General features: G+C 47.5%; 1 protein-coding gene across 1 annotated transcript; it reads left to right on the plus strand.

Moving 5' to 3' along the window:
* The first annotated feature begins 15,445 nt into the window (after window positions 1-15,445).
* Window positions 15,446-15,717, plus strand: LOC117202988 (cytochrome c oxidase subunit 6C-like). Its single transcript, XM_033436213.2, has one exon. The coding sequence runs from the start codon at window positions 15,477-15,479 to the stop codon at window positions 15,702-15,704; it is 228 nt and encodes a 75-aa protein (XP_033292104.1). The 5' UTR covers window positions 15,446-15,476; the 3' UTR covers window positions 15,705-15,717.
* The last annotated feature ends 732 nt before the right edge of the window (window positions 15,718-16,449 follow it).

The following is a 16,449-nucleotide window of genomic DNA, read 5'->3' on the forward strand; positions in this document are numbered from 1 at the left end:
GACCTACTGTATAGCACAGGGAACTGTATTCAATACCTTGCAATAACCTATAATGGAAAAGAATCTGAAAAAGAATATACATATATATATGTATGTATAACTGAATCACTTTGCCGTATACCTGAGACTAACACAACACTGTAGATCAACCATATTTCAATTAAAAAAAAGAACCTTTGAACGCCCTGATACCCTGTACTTGCCAGGGTCCCAGGGTAGGGCCCACTCTCACACAGTAGCTCAGGCACCCCTCCCAGCCCTGGGTGAAGAGGAGGGGCCCTTTCTTGCTCTCCTGACATACAGGAGCAGTGACCCTTCCACACCTAGTACGGAAGAGAAAGTTGCACAACATTGGTGGGGTCATGAAAAGTTACGGGCAAGGCGTGGTCCTCTGAGAGTTCTCCGGGTATCTGGATCTCATTCCACCTCACCCCAGGAAACGGCCACTGCTTAGGCCATTCCCAGCCTTCTCCACGGTCGTGTCGTGACTTACAGGAAATGATCATTCGTATATGGCAAGCTGGGGTAAATGAAAAGGTCTGCTTGGGACTAGTTGTGGTCAGGCCAGAGGCTCTGGCCACCCAAGGCCTCCCTCTGACACTCAGAGGGCTGGTGGGCCCAATGTATCACACAAGTATAGCCCACTCTCGGCACAAATGGTGTGACCAGGCACCCTGGCGGGGAAGCTCTGGTTTGGGGAGACCATTCTGTTCTGATGAAGTGAAGAGCTGAGGTTGAAACAGGAAGGAATGGGATGCAAACAGCTAAGGCCCAGCCCACCTTGGAGAGAAGCCCAGGTGGCACAGTGATTAAGAATCCACCTGCCAATGCAGGGACATGGGTTCGAGCCCTGGTCTGGGAAGATCCCACATGCTGTGGAGCAACTAAGCCCGTGCGCCACCACTGCTGAGCCTGCGCTCTAGAGCCCGCGAGCCACAACTACTGCGCCCACGTGCCACAACTACTGAGGCCCACGCCCTAGAGCCTGTGCTCCACAACAAGAGAAGCCACCAAATGAGAAGCCCACACACCGCAATGAAGAGCAGCCCCTGCTCACCACAGCTAGAGGAAGCCCGCGTGCAGCAATGAAGACCCAACGCAGCCAAAAAGTAATTAATTAATAATCAAAAAAATAAAAATAAATGAGCTTGGGCTTGATGGAATTGAGCTTAGAAAAGAAAGGTATGGAAATGCAATAAGTTATTGGATGAGAACAGGATTCCTGTGGAACGTGAAGGTGGTCATGGGGGCCAAGGAAGGTGTGGGGCAGGAGGGGACACGGTTAAAGTGGTGCTTTAAGAAGATTCAGGGGGCTGAGATGTGTAGGTTAGATGGTAGGGGCAAAAACTGGCAGGAGACTAGAAAGGGGGCTATTGCAGCACACAAGCGAGAAGGCTTGTGGGGTGCCAGGAGCCATGCGGAGAGAAGACGGTAAGAAGAAAGAACCTACGGCAGTTGATTGCATGGCCGAGTCCAACACAGGCACTTCCCGCAGCTCCCTTCTGAACCTTAGCACCTTCTGCTCCAGCCACATTGCTGCACACACTTGTCATGAGCTGCTGGACTTTCCTCTGCCATCACATTCCTCTCAGTGACGTCAGACCATAGCTTCTTGCAGACAGGACAGCATCCTCTAGTGTCTGAGTATAGTTCCCAACTCTTTTGCCAGCCTCTGCCTGGCAGGGCCCTGACCCAGAGTACATGCCACAGAGGGAATGTGTAGACCCTCCCCTGAACACACAGTTTACACCCATCACCTTACCTTTGTTCATCACACACGCGTGCACATGCACACCTTCATGCCAGCAACAGCATGACGAGGCCGCCGTGAAACCCTCCGTGGTCCTCGGCAACAGATCCAAGCATGGGAAAGGCCATTTCCTCCCCTCTGATCGTGCCATGCTTGGAGAACAGGGTTTGGCTCTTGTCTGACTCTTACAAGGGACCTGGACAAATGGGAGCTGATGCAAGGAGATGTCTGGGATAAGGAGATGAATGGGAACCACATTCCACAGACCTCTTAAATAGTTGCATTTTCAGCTGGCACTGAGTATGTTCCCTGGAGAAGAGACATGAACTGCCAGGAAGAAGAAGCGACATTCATCCCTGTGGCCCAAGGGATACGTCCAGCACCAGCAGGAAGAAGCCCCCAGAGAGAGACTTCTGCTCACTGTAAGTAAGGAACTCCCAAAGCTCAAGCTTTGTGCAAGTGCCATGTGCATCGTCATCTGGGAGGCTGTGGCAGAGGGTCAATAGATGGGTTGGCGGAGCCCCAGACACACATCCTAAGGCCAACTATGTGCACTGCAAACTTCAGCTCATGCAGGCTTATAAAGACCTCTCCGGGCAGGGATGGGTACGTGCCCAGGTCCACACAGCTGTGAAGAGCACTGGAATCTGAACCCCGTGGACTCCTCACTGGTGGAACTCACCAAGCCTGTTAATGCATGTTCATCGGCTCTGCAGCCAGGTGTGACTGAAGGCCAAAGGATAGTGAATGCAATCAAAAGAACTTTGGAGCCACTTCCCAACGGTGTGAAGCTGGACACTCTACTTAATCTCTCTGATGTTCCTTTTCCTCAGCTGAAAATGCAACTACCTAAGAGGACCGGTCTGAACATCAGGTAAGGGAACAGTGCCTGACAGTTGTAGGTTGTCAATCAACGTTAGCTCGACTCTCACCCATCCCTTCACTGTCTTTGAGATCATCACCCCATGGAACTTGTGTTCACACCCGCTTTGACTCATTTGCCTTGTGAGAATTGAAGTCCTTGCAGGATGGGACCATGTCTCATGCATCTCTGTGTCCTCTGCAGTGTCCACTCAGCCCACAGGAGGTGCTCAAGTGGGAGAGAGCGCTGGTTCGGAAGGACTGAGGCTAACTAGAGAGAGGTGGCAATTGGGATGATAAGAAGGAGTCTCTGGGGTTTCCCAGGTGACGCAGTGGTTGAGAGTCCGCCTGCCGATGCAGGGGACACAGGTTCGTGCCCCGGTCCGGGAAGATCCCACATGCCGTGGAGCGGCTGGGCCCGTGAGCCATGGCCGCTGGGCCTGCGCGTCCGGAGCCTGTGCTCCGCAACGGGAGAGGCCACAACAGTGAGAGGCCCGCGTACCGCAAAAAAAAAAAAAAAAGAAGGAGTCTCTGGGATAGTAATAAAGGGATAACAAGCAAAACTCTGCCACTATGCAAAACAGAAGTTTGCAAATCCAATTCCCAGGGAGCCAGCCATGTAAACTGAGCTCTGCCTATTGACACGCCCTCTGCTTCCCCATCTCCCAACCCAGGGTTCCTTTCCCTGCCGACCATGATGGTGGTGGTAGTGGTGGTGATGTAGGGAATGAATGATGGTGATGATGACGGCAGCTTTCATTTGCTGGGTTCCCACTAAAGGTCAAAGTGTCAGATCTCTTACATATTTATAATCACAAAATAACCCAGGAGGAAGGTAACATTATCCCATTTTACAGATAAGGAAACTAAAAGTCCTTCAAGACTTGACCTCAAGTCTGGTGTAAGCCCAAAAGCCCGGGCATGCTGTTTCCAGTGATGCTTTCATATAGAGTCATTGTGGATAACCCAGAAGAAATGTCCCCAAAACATTTTTCTCATTTTATTTAGCAATCCAAAAAATAAATATTACATGCATTCATTGAACATTCAATGACCTCTCCTACTCAGTGATCCAGACAGACCTCCCGACCTCAGGGAAAGCTCCTGAGAGCAACGACCTTAACTGCCTTGCTAACTACCGTATCTACAGCATTAGAGCCTCTGCCATCGTGTGTGTGTGTGTGTGTGTGTATCTATTAGAAAGGAAGTAAAAGGGAGAGTGGGAGACCAGCTCAGGTCAAGGAAAGCCCTGCTACCAACCACCCAATAATCAACATTTCTTCTGGGATCCCCAGGTGTCTAAGGGCTAAGACGACCCCAAAGCAGGACACAGTGTCACAATCATAGGTCTAATGACAAAGCTGCTGACCTGGAAGGTGGGACTGGGCTTGGTCTGGGCCAGCTGGAGCCAATTTAGCCTCAGGGAAGTGTTCGGCAAGCTCCCACGGCAACACAACCCACTGTGTGCTCCTGCATTCCCAACGGAATTCCAGCCTGAGGCCAGGATTCCCCAAGGTGTCACACAAGTGCTGCCCTCTCCTTCCTTGCCTCCCCAGGTTTCCCAGGTGATCATCTCGGGAAGCTAAGAGAAGCTTGAACGGCAGAAGCAGCCTCCAGAACATGGGAGGCAGAGGAGAGGGCCATTTCCCTACCAGACCAGAGCTCCAGAGCTTCTGGTTCAGAAGTATCCCGCTGCAGAAGTCAAACTCCCCAGGCCTCCTCCTACACCCATGGGGCCATGGGAGCCATGGCCCCCACATGAACCCTCTGCCCCCAACTACGCCTCTCCCACCATGGCCTGACCCTGTTCACTTGGTAGCCAGCTCCTACACAAACTCTCCACCTGGTTTCTTCACCAGACCCTCCTCCTCTCTCTCTGTCACTCCAGCCTGGTTGCACTCCAAATACCTCCTACAGGAAACCCTCCCAGACTTTCCCCTCCTGGCTTCTCCCCCAGTCTCCCAGCCTGGACTCTCACCTGGTCTCCCAGAGTTTGGCATGGGTCCAAGTACCCCCAATGATTTAGGAGTTTCCTTAAGGCAGTCATGACAGCTTTTAATCCTTACAGAAACTATGAAATAAGCAATATCTCCATTTTAGAGCTGAGGAAACTGAGCATCAAGGTTAAGAATAGCTTGTGCTCCAACAGTAGAATTGGGCCCTGTCTGCCCCCAAAGCTGGGTCTCGCCTCCCTGTGGTACACCTCCCTCTCTCTGTATCCCTTCAGGATAGTACCATAATGCCAGGCACTCCCTGCACCACAGACTTTTTTCTTAATAAATTTATTTATTTATTTATTTTTGTCTGTGTTGGGTCTTCGTTGCTGCACACGGGCTTTCTCTAGTTGCGGTGAGCAGGGGCTAGTCTTCCTTGCGGTGCGTGGGCTTCTCATTGCAGTGGCTTCTCTTGTTGCAGAGCACCAGCTCTAGGCACGCAGGCTTCAGTAGTTGTGGCACGCAGGCTTCAGTAGTTGTGGCACGCAGGCTCAGTAGTTGAGGCACACGGGCTTAGTTGCTCCACAGCATGTGAGATCTTCCCGGACCAGGGCTCGAACCCGTGTCTCCTGCATTGGCAGGCAGATTCTTAACCACTGCGCCACCAGGGAAGCCCCCATAGACCTTTTATAATCCCATTTAATCCTCACAATTAAACCCATGAGGAAAGTACAGTTAGTCTTATTTACACATTAGGGTATGGAGGTTTAGAAACTTTCGACCCATTTTGTAAGGTCACACGGCACCTAAATGTCAGGAACAGAATTCAACCCAACTCTTCAAGCCCCAGAACCCAGTTAGGTTTCCCAGTCCCACTGGGTTTCCCAGTCCTGAGTCTAACCAGACACAGACTGAAAGACGCTGGAGATAGGAAGGCAAATTCTCCAGGCCAGCATGAAAGCTTTGACTCACATCAGCCAGCACCTCTGATAAAGGAAGATGACTTCCAGAAGGCCTGCAGAAGTTGCCCTGCTGATCTGGGGAGGCCTAGGAATCCCAGGACAGCTGAAAGCTGGCTCACTGGCCAGCTGACTTCCTGGCTCCCCACACTTCCCACGAATCCTGTGAGTTGACACACCCTCAAGCCCTTTCACTTCTGCAAATTCCTATCACCACCTCCAAAGTGCTCTAGGTTTTGTCGTGAGAATTCATTTTCTTTTTGAGAATTGTTTTCAGCAATTCTTGGAACAATACGGACTAGCAGGAAAACAAAAACTGGGGAATCAAATAACCTGTGCTCTCCTCTCAACTCAGTCTCTAAATTGCTGTGTGACCTTGGACAGGTCACATCCCCTCTCAGAGCTACAGCTGTCTCATCTGTACAGTGAAGGAACAGTCCCATTTATTTCTAAAATTCCTTGAAATTACATTTTATTATTAATGACATTTAAATTCATTCCATTTTTAGAACTTTGAACTTCCCAAAGTGATTGCAATGTCTTGGGGAAAGCATTAAGCTTGATATCACACTGATTTGATTTGAACAGCTTTTGTTCTCTCCTCTATAAAATCAATTATATGATGATAATATTTGCAAGGGATTTTCTTTGCCCCTGTGCAGTCCCCATATAGGACTATTGCTGTGATGGGTGAAAACGATAAACTCTTCTCCAAGAATTCACCCTTCCCCCTGTCTTTTACCTCCCTCTCCTCCATTAAAGGGCTCCTATGATAAGTCCACCCTCACCTGCTCTCCAGAGTCTACCTCACTGGATACCAACCCATGAACAAAACAGCATCAGCTCCTTTAAGGAATGCATTCCTTTCAAAGGAGCAGTCCCCCTTCCCTCTTCACTCATCTCTACTCCTATTATTCTGTTCCTTGGATTAGCCAGTCCTCCCTTCTGTCTAGCCTTTTCTCCCTTTCAATGTGGCACCAGCGATAGCATTTCAAAACTTTAGCCTTTTCATGCCTCCTCCTTCCTGCTGCAAGCCCTCAAGCCCTGAGCTGTCACCTATGAGCTTCTGACATGTCTACGATTGGGTCTCTTTGTGTTCTTTGTTACTTGGGTGCAATTCCATCTTTCTCTGTGCATCCCATCTTTCAAGGTGTGTAAAGTTCACTTTTTTCTCTGAGGGTGTAGGGGGTGGGGGAAGTCAGCATGAATATATATATATTTTTTCCCCAAATCCAAAATTTGTGTCAATATCCACAGTCTTTTTTAATTGAAGTATAGTTGCTGTACAATATCATATGTTACAGGTGTACAATATAGTGGGTCACGATGTTAAAACGTTATACTCCATTTATAGTTATTATATGGTTATATTTTAATGTAGAAAATGTGACCTGGATATAAAATGAAAATAAGTATTAAATTAAGTGGAAGTTTAATTTAAGAATTGAAAGGGAGAAAAGGCTAGACTGAAGGAAGGACCGGCTAAGGCAAGGAGTAGTAGTAGAAATGAGGGAAAAGGGAAGGGGATATGCTTCTTTGCAAAAGGAGCTGTGCTGGATCTCTTTTCACTCGGACCTCGAGTGGGGCAGGCCGGCCCAGAAGCCAAGGCCCAGAGGAGAGTGGGAGCGGCAGGCCTCAGGGGGACAAGAGCAAGGCGGCGAGGCCTGGGTGGGAGGAGACCCCCTCCGGGGGAGGAGGTGCTGAGAAGCAGGTTTCTGAAAATAAATGGTGCTCAGACGCCTGAAATTCCTGGAAAAGACTGTGTAAGGCAGGGTCAGGCCCAGGAGGAATGCAGTTGCAGGTATGTCTGCACAGCCCACCATCTCACAGATAATGAGCCGTAAACCTTATCTGCCCACCTCGGGAGAGCTGGGGGAACGATCTCACCATTCCCGGGAGCTCAGGCTGAGTCAGCCCAGCGGGTTGGGAGGATTTCGGGCCTGAGCCGCATACCTGAGTCACCCCAGCGTGGGTGGTCCATCCGGAAATGAGGTGGGAGCTAAGGGGGGCCAGGATCACTGGTACCACCAAAGGCTGAGGGCCTCGATTCCTATCAACCAGCTCCCCCCGGCCAGAAATTTCCCTCCCAAGAAAGTTATGTCCCGGGGCTGGACAGCACCGTATTCCAGGTAGCTCTCTGGGGTTCAAGACAGTGAAGTTCTTGTGACCTGTGGGGTTTCGATCTCTCTGCCACCATGAACTACTTCTCCAGCTTTAAAAACCGCAGTTGACTCACCCTCTCTCTTAGAGGACAGGAGCAGGACCCAGAAGGGACCCAGATGGGACCCCGATCCTGTCCCCCTCTCCCCCTCCCACCTCTGAGCCAGGCCCTGGGTCCCGTGGAGGGAGGAGGCGGAAGGGGGCAGTGTTCCCGAGAAATTCTCCACCTCCCTGTGATGTTCCCTCCCTCCTTCTCGCAGGCAAGTGAGAAGGGCCCCCAGAGAAAGAGACGTGCTGCTGTGAATGCCCCCCTCCCTGCAGAGTTGCAGGGGAGGTGACCTCACTGCCCGCCTGAGGCTCCTAGACATGTACGCTGTCTCCCTCTGGCCCAGCGCCCCCCTCTACCTCCACGATGGACTCGCTTTACTTTGCTCCAAGGTGTTTTCCCCCAGGGCCCAGGCAGACTGATCTTCTATGAACACCACTTGGATCCTGTCACTCCCCAGCTGAGCACTTCCCTTTGCCTCCAGAGTAAAGGTCAAGCTCCTCACGATGATGGAGCTGAGCTTTCCTGCCTGGCACTAGCTGCCTCCCTGCCCCAGCCCCGGGGTTCTGCCCATCCTGCCTACAGTTACCCTTGCAGCGCACCGTGTGCACTCTGCAAACATTTACTGAACGAAAACCACCCAGCAGCACCTCCCTGCCGCCGTCACCGCTGTGGGAAGTGGCCTCTCCCACAGAGACCCCAAGAACTGGCCTCGTTACACCCTGGGCTGGGTCATATTTGTCTGAGCGCTCCGCCCTGACTGCAAACTTGAGCCACAGGCATCCAACACCGGCAAATGAGGCAGTGGTCAATGTTCATCTCATTTGATCCGCACAATAACCTTGGGAGTTAAGTATCATTATCCTTATTTACAGATGAGGAACCCAAGGCTTAGAGAAGTGACTTGTCCATCAAGTGGTAGTTAGGGCTCATACCAGGGTCCCCAGTTTCCAAATCCAGGGCCCTCACACCAGCACCAAGGCACCTCCTCAAAAGCAGGCTTGTGTCTTACATGTTTCTGTTTCCCTCAGTACCCAGCACGGGAATTTGTTTGATTCACAGAATGAATGAATGAAGGAAGGAAGGATGGTTCTAAGATTCACTTCTATCCAGATGAATCATCTTCTCCACTCTGATCCGTATTCTTCTCCTTCACATTTGTTATTTCTATCTTCTCCTCTCTCTCACCCTAGGCCCTAAGGATCCAGGAGAAACGAGGACAGAAGCTGTAATCGTTCTCACTGATTCCAGGGATTGGATCTAGGCCCCAGGAGAAACAGCCCAAAGGAAGACAGGAAGGCTCTTCCCTATACCCACCACCCAGCTTGACAGTGAGTTCCAGCCCTCTCCCTATCCCTCCCCAATTCTCACAGGACACAGGTGGAGCAGAAGGGAGCCTCAGGGCCAGCCAGAGAGCAGTGACTGGGTGGAAAGGGGCCTAAATGCTGTGACTCACCATCCTTGTGCCTTCTGGGAAGCAGGGTGAGGGATACCTGGACGCTGGAAATTCCAACCCCTCCCCAGAGAGACACTTAGGTGTCTGGATAGGGAGAGGGAGAGCTCTGTTTACCCCAAACTAAGGGGCAACCATGGCAACGGAGGCCAGGGCCATTTGAGCAGGGAGCAAAGGTGAGGGCCCTGCTGACAGCCTGCCAATTGGGCTGTTTGCCCAGATCATGTGAAGCAGGCCTTCTCTGGCTGAACACCCCCTTGTGGGCACAGCCTGTCTTGAGAGCTGGGGAGGGAACGTCCTGAGGAAGTAGCCACCCATTTTACAGATACACAAATGCTCCCATCCCCTCCTCACCTCCTTCCTTGAGCCTTCTCTCTGGAGACCAGAGACAGACAGACAGGCAGACACTGAACCAAGGGGAGCTCTTGGCCTCTGTGCTGAGACAAAGAGGGAACAGGGAGCTGAGGCAGCTGCTGGGAAGGGGCAGAATGGAGTTATCAGTCAAGGAAGGCTTCCTGGAGGAGGACAAGGCCAAACATAAGGAGGAGGGTGTCCAGGCTAAGGAAAAGACAGTGTCTCCTCAGCTAGTGTGAGACCAGATGCACCATCACTCTTTCCCCTCTGCTAGTCACCAGAATCGTAAACTCTTGGTACCCAAAGGGGCCCTCATGGCTGCCACCACCATCCTTAACAATGCCCCCCTCATCCGTTGTCTGTATCCCTCCCCACCCTTTCCTCCCTCTTGGAGATGGAGGTGTCCCTCACTGTGCTCAGAGCCAGGCCCGCCACCTGCACTCTGAACTCTATCCCCTCAGAACCTCGCTGCATCAAGGACCATCTCTCTCTGGTCCTGCTCCCCCCAGCCCCATCCCTGGAGGGACTTTTCCCCTCTACCTGTATCCCTGCTCAAGGGCTTTTCTACTTTAAAAAAGCAAGGAAGAAAGGAAGGAAAGAAGGGAGGGAGGGAGAGAGGGAAGGAGGGAGGGAAATTACCCTTGACCCTTGACCCCCCTCTCTCCTCTTCCCAATAAAGAGGTCATGTTTGTTCTCAATTTTCACCTCATCCTACCTACTCCCACCCCAGCCACCAGCCATGGAAATTTAAAACCACCCGTGATCAACTAAGAGCCGAATCTGGTCGACCTTTTCAAGCTTTCTCTTATCTGACCTCCCTGCAATATTGGACTGGACGCTACTGATTCACTCCTGAATCCTCTTCATCTACCCACCACTTGTATCCATAGCCCTTAATCTTTTTGGTGGACCATGCACACTTTTGAGACTCTAAGGCACCATCACAGATTGCCAGCATCTCTCATATGCCTCAAGGGATTCATGTACTCAGGAAACCATCACAGAGGCCAGATTAAGAACCTCGGCCTTGAAAGTTAGTAGCCCTGGGACGGGTGCCTTAACCTCTTCTGAACAATCCCATCCACTCCCAGGGATGATGGCTCTTGGACCCACATCTCCCAACTCTCAGGAGAGTTTCAGACCCATATTTCCAATTGCCACCTGGATGTCTCACCCAAGTCGCAAAGTCAGTAGGTTCCAAACAGAAGTCATTGTCTAACACCACCCTTCTGGCCTTCCTTCCTCTCATAATCATTACCTGGTGGACAGCCTCACTGCCTCCAAAGCGAGAAAGCTAGGAGTCACCTGAAGCCCCGGGGATGGTACTATAACCTGCCTCACATGGTTGTTATGAGCCTAAATAATGTGATATGTGTAAAGCACATAGGCTCATGCCTGGCACATCATAGGTACTCAGTAATTGTTAATTATTGTGGTTGCTATTCTTCCTTGTTCTTTCCCCTTATATCCAATTAGACACCAAGACCTAACTTCTAACTTCTAAATTTCCCTTGAGTCTATTTTCTTCCCTGTTTTTCCACTGATTCTCCCCTAGTCCAGGCATTCATGTCACTTGCCTAGATGATGGCAGTAATCTCCAGTCTTGTCCCTTCCTGTCTTTCCAAGACATACAGCTAGAATGGTCTTGCCAAAATGCAATTCTGACCATGACACTTCCCTTCTTCAAGCTTCAATGTCATCCCAGTAGCCCACAGCCACTGGTGCATCCCTAGGGAACTTGTTATAATAGAGGCTCAGAGCCCAACCCCCTGCAGACGTGGGTGGTACCTTGGCACATGTGATCATAGCACATTTCCTGATGTATCTGGTGCAAAATAGAATTGAGAAGCAAGGAAGGAAAAACTCTACAAGGCCTGCAAGGTCCTCCTTGACCCAGCCCTCAGCAACCTTTCCCATTTCATCTTCTGCCTCTTCCTTTTCTCTGCTACCCATTGACTCTTTACATATTCGACAAGTATTTATTGAGCACCTAATAAGTGCAGGCACTAAGGACACAAGGGTGAGCAAAATAGACATGGCCCCTGGAGCTTATAATCTAGTTGGAGAGAATGATAGTAACCTAATAATCACACTCATGAAAATGTAAATATAAACTGCTATACATTATTTTAACGAGAGGAACACAATCCTAAGAGAGTATATTGTAGAGCAACCTGACCTAAATTTGAAGGAGTTAGGGAAACTTCGCTGAGGAAGCAATACTTGAACTGAGATATGAGAGATGAGTAAATTAATAGAAAAGGCTGAAAAAGGAGAAGAGAGTGATCTAGTTATAGAGAATTGCATGTGCAAAGGCCCTGGGTAAGCAGGAGTACAACATGTTCCACAAACAGAAAGAAGGTCAGTGTAGCCATATTAAGAGGGAGAAAAGGTACAGAGGGAGGCTGCAGAGGTTGAGAGGGCCAGACCATGCAGGGCTTCATCAGCCACTTTAAGACTTGGGGTCTTTACCCTAAGAATAATTGGACCTAGTTAGATCTAATTAGCTTTAGAGGGGTGACTTCATTTGTGTGTGTTTTTTTTAATCGTGCCTGCTTGCCATGTGGAGAGCACATTAGACCAAAGTGGATTCAAGGACATCAGTAAACTAAGAGAGTAGGCTAAGCAAGAGATAACGATAACTTAGACTAGGGTGATGATTATAGAGCTAGAGAGGAGCTGAAAGATTCAAGAGTCATTTAGGAGGTAAATGGACAAGATTTGATAATGGGCTGATATGGTGGTGGAGGGTGGGAAGTGTCAAGGATGACAACCCAGTTTTTGCCCTAGACACCTCTTTGGATGGTGATGCCATTCCATGAGAAGGGGGAAATTAGAAGAAGGTCACACGAATATCAGACAAAATGGACTTCAAAACAAAGAATATATCTGGGATATGGAGGGACATTGCAGAATGACAAAGGGGCCAATTCATCAGGAAGCTATAAGAATCCTAAATGTGTATGCACCCAACAACAGAGTTTTTAAAAACATAAAATAGAGGGACTTCCCTGGTTGTCCAGTGGCTAAGACTCCAAGCTCCCAGTGCAGGGTGCCTGGGTTCGATCTCTAGTCAGGGAACTAGATCCCACATGCTGCAACTAAGAGCCCGCATGCCACAACTAAGAGCCCACATGCCGCATCTAAGAGCTCACACTCAGCAACAAAAATCCCGCGTGCCACGGCTAAATCACGGCGCAGCCAAATTAATTAATTAATTAATTTGAAAAAAACATAAAATAGAAATTAAAAGAACTGAAAGGAAAGTAGATTAATCCAAAATTATGCTTGGAGGCATCAATATTCCTTTCTCAATAATTAATAAGACAAATAGAAAATCAGTAAAGGGCTTCCCTGGTGGCGCAGTGGTTGAGAGTCCGCCTGCCGATGCAGGGAACATGGGTTCGTGCCCCGGTCCGGGAAGATCCCACATGCGGCGGAGCGACTGGGCCCGTGAGCCATGGCTGCTGAGCCTGCATATCCGGAGCCTGTGCTCCGCAGCAGGAGAGGCCACAACAGTGAGAGGCCTGCGTACCGCAAAAAAAAAAAAAAAAAAAAAAAAACACAATACAAGAAAAATATAGATCAATATCCTCCATGAACATTAATTCAAAACCCTTACCAAAATATCAACAAATCAAATCCAACAACAGATAAGAAGAACAATAGATCATAATCAAATAGGATTTCTCCCTGGTATGGCAGATTGGTTGAATATTTAAAATCAATTAATGTAATTCATTTTATTCATAGACTAAATAAGAAAAATCATATGTCCATCTCAATTGATGCAGAAAAAACATTTAACAAAGTTCAACATCCATTTATGATTAAGAACTCTCTTGGGACTTTCCTGGTGGTCCAGTGGTTAAGACTTCACCTTCCGGTGCAGGGGGTGTGGGTTCAATCCCTGGTTGGGGAGCTAAGATCCCACATGCCTCGGGGCAAAAAAAACAAAACATAAAACAGAAACAATATTGCAGCAAACTCAATAAAGACTTTAAAAATGGTCCACATTAAAAAAATCTAAAAAAAAAGAAAAGAAAAACTCTCAGCAAACTATGAATAGAAGGGAATTTCTTTGACCTGATGAAGAACATTTACAAAAAACTTAGGGCTAACATAATTTTTAATAGTGAAAGAATGAATGTTCTCCCCACAAGATCAGGACTAAAGCAAAGGTATTTGCTGCCTCACCACTTCTATTTAACATTGTAATGGACGTGTTAGCTAGTGCAGTAAGTCAAGAAAAAGAAAGTAAGGCATACAGATTGGAAAAGAAGAAATAAAGCTGCCTTTATTCACAAATGAAATGATATTCTATGTAAAAGGTTTCAATCTACAAAAAAGCTACTGGTGGGCTTCCCTGGTGGCGCAGTGGTTGGGAGTCCGCCTGCCTGCCAATGCAGGGGACACGGGTTCGTGCCCCGGTCCGGGAAGATCCCACGTGCCGCGGAGCAGCTGGGCCCCTAAGCCATGGCCGCTGAGTCTGCGCATCCGGAGCCTGTGCTCCGCAACGGGAGAGGCCACAACAGTGAGAGGTCCGCGCACCGCAAAAAAAAGAAAAAAGAAAAAAAAAAAAGCTACTGGTGTAAGAGAGTTTAGCAAAGTTGCAGGCTAAATGATCAATATACAAAATCAATCATATTTCTGTATACTAGTAATGAACAATTGGATACTGAAATTGAAAACACAATATCATTAACAATCAGACTTAAAACATAAAATACCTTCCAATCAAACAAAACAAGTGCAAGATGTGTGTGCTGAAAACCACAAAACATTAATGAAAGAAATTAAAGAAGATCTAGAATGGTGAGATATACAAAGTTCATGCATTTAATGCAGTCCCAATCAAAATTCCAGTAAGCTTTCATTTAGAGATTGACAAACTGATTCTAAAAATTTATATAAAAAAACAAAGGGCCTAGACTAGCCAAAACAATTTTGAAAAAGAAGAAAGTTGAAGAACTCACACTACCTGGTTTCAAGACTTACCATAAAGCTATAGTAATCAAGACAGTGGGGTATTAACATAAGGATAGATATATACATCAGTGGAACGTAAGAGCTCAGAAATAGACTCACACGATGGTACCAAGGTAAATCATTGCAGAAAAGATAGTCTTTTCGACAAATAGTGCTGGAACAATTGGACATCCGCATGCAAAAAAAGAAGTTAACCTCAACCCATACTTCATGTCATAGACAAGAATCAACTCAAAACAAAAAACCTAAAAATATACAACTTCTAGAAGAAAACATAAGAAAAAAAACTTAGTGATCTTAGGTTAGGTAAAGATTTCTTAGAACACACACACACAAAAATAAACCATTAAAGAAAAATTTGACAATGGAATTTTACCAAAATTAAAAATGTCATCTATTCTAATGACACTGTTAAGAAAATACAAAAGTAGGGACTTCCTTGGTGGCACAGTGGTTAAGAATCCACCTGCCAATGCAGGGGACACAGGTTCAAGCCCTGGTCCGCGAAGATCCCACAAGCCATGGAGCACCTAAGCCCGTGCGCCACAACTACTGAGCCTGCGCCTAGAGCCCATGCTCCGCAACAAGAGCAGCCACCGCAATGAGAAGCCCACACACCACAACCAAGAGTAGACCCCGCTGGACCCAACTAGAGAAAGCCCTCACCCAGCAACGAAAACCCAACGCAGCCAAAAAATAAATTTATTAAAAAAAAGAAAGAAAATACAAAAGTAAGCCACAGATTGGGAGAAAATATTTGCCAAACACATTAACTCAAATGAATCTTAGGCCAAAATGTAAAATCTAGAACCATAGGCCCCTGCCCGGGCCGCGCTCGCCGAAAGTCGGGAGGCTGGCCCGCGCGCCGCGGCCTTCAGGTCCGGGTCACAAAGTGGGCCCTGTGGGACCTGCTGGAGTGTTCTTGATTGCGTGACCTTGAAATAGTCCGCTGTCAAGGAGAAAAACTACCATGGCTTCCAGTTCTTTGACAAAACCTCAGATGCGTGGCCTTCTGGCCAAGCGTCTGCGATTTCATATTGTTGGAGCATTCTTTGTCCCCTTGGGAGTTGCAGCTTTCTGTAAGTTTGCTATGACTGAACCAAGAAAGAAGGCATATGCAGATTTCTACAAAACTTATGATTCCATAAAAGATTTTGAGGAGATGAGGAAGGCTGGTATCTTTCAGAGTGCAAAGTGATTTTGGAATATAAAGAATTGAGTTCCATGGAAGTTTGGGTTGAGTTCCATGGAAGTTTGTCACCTGTGTTCCTGAACTATGCACTACTAATATCTGGGCTAAGGAACAGTTTCTCATGATAAATAAACGATTAACAAACAAACAAAAAAAATCTAAAACCATAAATCTTCTAGAAGAAAACAGAAAAAAATCTTTGTGACTTTCACATAAGCAAAGATTTCTCAAATACAGCACCAGGGCATGATCCTTAAACTAAAAACTTGATAAAATGGACTTCTTCAAAACCAATAGCTTCTCCACAAGAGACACCATTAAGAAAATGGAAAGACAACTACAGACTGGAAGAAAATAGTTGTAAATCACATATATGATGAAAAACTTAAATCTAGATATATTTTTTAAAACTCTCATAAATAAATAATAAAAAAGACAACCCAATATTTTTTAATTTAATTTTTTTATTGAAGTATAGTATATTTACAATGTTGTGCCAGTCTCTGCTATACAGCAAAGTGACTCAGTTATATACATAGAGACATTCTTTTTTTATATATTCTTTTCCATTATGGTTTATCACAGGAGATTGAAAATAGTTCCCTGTGCTATACAGTAGAACCTTGTTTATCCATCCTATATGTAATAGTTTATATCTGCTAATCCAACACTCCCAGTCCTTCCCTCCCCCAGCCCCCTACCCCCTTGGCAACCACAAGTCTGTTCTCTATGTCTGTGAGCCTGTTTCTGT

This window comes from Orcinus orca, chromosome 11, assembly GCF_937001465.1.
Source record: "Orcinus orca chromosome 11, mOrcOrc1.1, whole genome shotgun sequence".
NCBI lineage: Eukaryota > Metazoa > Chordata > Mammalia > Artiodactyla > Delphinidae > Orcinus > Orcinus orca.

Bases quoted from the DNA above. Each gene is read 5' to 3' on its own strand.
- LOC117202988 (XM_033436213.2), top strand. From the start codon at position 15,477: ATGGCTTCCAGTTCTTTGACAAAACCTCAGATGCGTGGCCTTCTGGCC.